This window comes from Nematolebias whitei, chromosome 6 (assembly GCF_014905685.2).
Source record: "Nematolebias whitei isolate Nwh7 chromosome 6, NemWhi1, whole genome shotgun sequence".
Taxonomy (NCBI): domain Eukaryota; kingdom Metazoa; phylum Chordata; class Actinopteri; order Cyprinodontiformes; family Rivulidae; genus Nematolebias; species Nematolebias whitei.
In genome coordinates this window covers 52,227,994-52,231,573 of record NC_056503.1, presented here as the reverse complement: position 1 = coordinate 52,231,573, position 3,580 = coordinate 52,227,994, and the positions used below count along the sequence as shown (strand labels likewise).

General features: G+C 40.6%; 1 protein-coding gene across 1 annotated transcript in view; it reads right to left on the bottom strand.

The window, feature by feature from the left end:
• Window positions 1-3,580, bottom strand: part of bcas3 (BCAS3 microtubule associated cell migration factor) — a 640,166-nt gene that overhangs the window by 86,508 nt on the left and 550,078 nt on the right. The window contains exon 22 of the mRNA XM_037677974.1: window positions 2,564-2,740. Coding sequence (XP_037533902.1) covers window positions 2,564-2,740 — 177 coding nt within the window. The remainder of the gene's footprint in view (window positions 1-2,563; window positions 2,741-3,580) is intronic.

Genomic DNA, 3,580 nt, shown 5'->3' with positions numbered 1-3,580 from the left:
GATAATGCCAGACCACATTCTGCAGCAATCACAACATCATGGCTACGTAGGAGAAGGATCCGGGTACTGAAATGGCCAGCCTGCAGTCCAGATCTTTCACCTATAGAGAACATTTGGCGCATCATAAAGAGGAAGGTGCGACAAAGAAGGCCCAAGATGATTGAACAGTTAGAGGCCTGTATTAGACATGAATGGGAGAGCATTCCTATTTCTAAACTTGAGAAACTGGTCTCCTCTGTCCCCAGACGTCTGTTGCATGTTGGAAGAAGAAGGGGGGATGCCACACAGTGGGAAAAATGGACTTGTCCCAACTTTTTGGGGATTTGTTGACGCCATGAAATTTGGAAACAACAGATTTTTCCCTTAAAATGATACATTCTTCATTTTTATTGTAGTGATGTAGGGTCGGTTAGCTTCAGTTAGCTCCACTACAATCAATATTTAATGACGGGTTCTCTCTTTTTCGAGCTACTTGACAGATATGTGACAGAGATACTGTGTGGGAGATGGTCTAAAAACCAGTGGCATGAGACGTTAATTTTCTTTGACCCATCAAAATGAATGTGGTCATTTATTAACAGAATCAAAATTTAACATCAAACATTGTACACGTGATTATTCTGATTGAAGGCAATAACACAGCTTAATTAATGAGCTTTACAATGAGAAATCATACGGCCATGATTTCTCACTTGCAACTAAAATACAACAGACATTTCTGAAAATATCTGGATTAATTACTGGCAAGATAGGAGAGTTTTAAAGATGGGAAATGAAGGAGTTTAAATGGATAGGAAAAAGATGGATGAGGATGTATGTCTGTAGACCAGAACAACACGCTCCTTTGAAGCGCAGTTCGCCTGCAGTACGCTGGTAGTGAAGCTCATGACGACTCTTTACCTTTGGCGGAGGATGAATCCGCGGCGGTCAAGAGGTCCCTGGTACGCTACCTTTCAGCGTCTCCTCAGGGCGGCTGCGACTCGGCAGAAGTCGTGAGAACTAGTTCCACAGAACAAACCTCCTCAGAAGTATAAAGTTTTCACCGGGTGGAGTCACAGCGAGGCATCGTGGCTCCTACAGGAACTCCAGCTGCACTTCATCAGTATCAGAAGAACTTAACGGGACTCTGAGAAGACTCAGAGGAACTCAGAACTTCTGTTCTCTCCCAGAACTCCGGTTCATGTCTCAGAACTTTTCTGTTCGGTTCTGCTCTCAGAACTGACTGGAACTAGGAAGTGTCGACATTTAAAGAGTTCTGTTTCCGGTTCATTTGAGAAGTCCTGATTGGTTGAAAGAACCAACAGGGGTGTGGTTTTAGTGACGTAAGAGGGTTACTACAAGTCAGAAAAACAGTGGAGATGTTTAAGAACAGACAGAGAAATGTTTTGGCGAAGTGGGAGGAAACAGGTGCCACCAGTTTCTTATTTCTGTCTGATAGGTTTAAAAACATGACAATTCGTTCCAATAAACTTGTTTGCGACTGTCTCCGACTTTTGACCGACATCACTCCTTCTCATTTCAGAGAGAAGATCGAAAAATGCATAATTACTTTGTAACAGACATCTAACTTGATTTCTACTTTGAATGAGGATTAAAAATCATTAATACTGTTTCACAGTTGATTTAAAATGAGTAGTTCACTTCAACATTTAAAAATGATTTGAACTAAACACACTTTGATTATCAAGATATTGTAAAATAGTAATGATAATATAAAAAGAGAGTGTTCTTTCAATTGATTAGTGCAGGACACACTTAGAAAGTCTCTGGATGAGCTTAATTTGTATTTCTGGACTCAAATCAATGAAATAACAGTTTCTGTCCCATGAAGGTCCTCAGGGTCAGGTTTTGACCTGAGGCTTAGTTCACTACATTATTCATTATTATACAGCAGTAACAACAGTTTTGAGTGGTTCATGCTTCATGGCATGTGCTGTGGTGAGTTGTTGTAGGACACCAGGGAAACCTGCAGTGGACTTTTAGTGGTTTGAGTATTCTATTCATCAAGTGGAATGGATTTGTTCACAAAGAAATACAAACAGATGGATGAACTAATATTTCATGGTAAATATGTGTGTGTGTGTGTGTGTGTGTGTGTGTGTGTGGGGGGGGGGGGGTCCAAATGACTATTTTTGAAATGTGAGGGGACACGTCCCCTTCACAAATAATGAACATGATGCTTATGGTGGAAGCCATCTTGAATCAGACTGACTCCAGGGGTTAATCAGTTGTCGGCATACAAACGGACTTTCTGAGGGTTTCATTTATGGAATTCTTTTTTTACATGAACATATTGTGTGGCTGATCAAAGGTGAGGAATACCTGTAAATATTTTATTATATCAGTTGAAGTCTTTCAGGGAACAGCTTGAACATTTTTTGTAATGTGTGTGAGTGTGTTTCAATGTTCACATGGATTAAGTCTTACAAATATACAAACAATGGATAAACTGAAGTGTTTGTTTCACTCTAAAAAACAACTTCCTGTTTTTGAGAATTGGAGACATGTTTAGGTTTAGATGGAGAGCTTACCTAAGGTTCTAGTGATATTATCCTCCACCTACCTGTAGCAGAGCCCACAATTTCCCTTGAAGGTGACTCAGACATGGCATCTGCCAATCGCTCTCTCAGGCCTTCATCACTTGCGTCTGTGGATCCGACAATGTGCCGCGGCACACTGAAGCTCTCTGGCCAGCTGCCACACACCTCCAGCAGGGTCATACCACGTCCATCGAACGGCCCTGCAACAAAACAAGAACAGCACAAACATGCTGGGTTCAAATGCAAGACACAGGGACCACTGTATCTATTTAAAGTTATCTAGAGCGGGTCGGACACTTACACATATTTACATTGAAGTTATTGCTACGCCTTTGTTTTAAAATGTTTCACTGAACTACAGATCAATAACACCAAAAGTGAAAACTAATGACCTGATATGAGGAATCCCATTTATTATCAATAAGAAGTCTAACAACTTTTAACTTGAGGTAATCAGACCACAAATTGAACTACAAATGTTGTATCTGAAAGCCACTGTGAGCCGTGGGAGAGTGGAGTCCCGGTACTGTCCTGGTACTGTCCCGGGACCTCAGTCTGACTCTGGTGTGATAGTTCCACACAGCTGCCTTTGCTAGTAGCATGTACACAAGCAGCAGTTGACAGATGTTATAGAAAGTGTGTGTAGCTCCTGTGAACAAACAGGGTTTTACTGTATACGGACATAATTCAACGTACAAAATAAAACTCTGATAAGAACAAGTTAAATCAGTCACGTTTGACAAAATATTTATTTCTTAAAAGCATCTAGTTGATTCTTACTGAGTCTTATGAATAATTCATAAATCAAAGCAAAATCCATTATTGATTTTCCCAAAACAAAATTAGTCTATTACAGAAATCTTCAAACATTTTGAAGTGAGCCGTTGTATCAGCAGCTCATAAAGAAATTTACACCACAACACTGCAGTGTGACAGCTGCTTGGGATTGGCACATACAAACATCACTCCACTGTGCACACAAATATCACTCCTCTGTGCACACAAACATCACTCCTCTGTGCACACAAACATCACTCCTC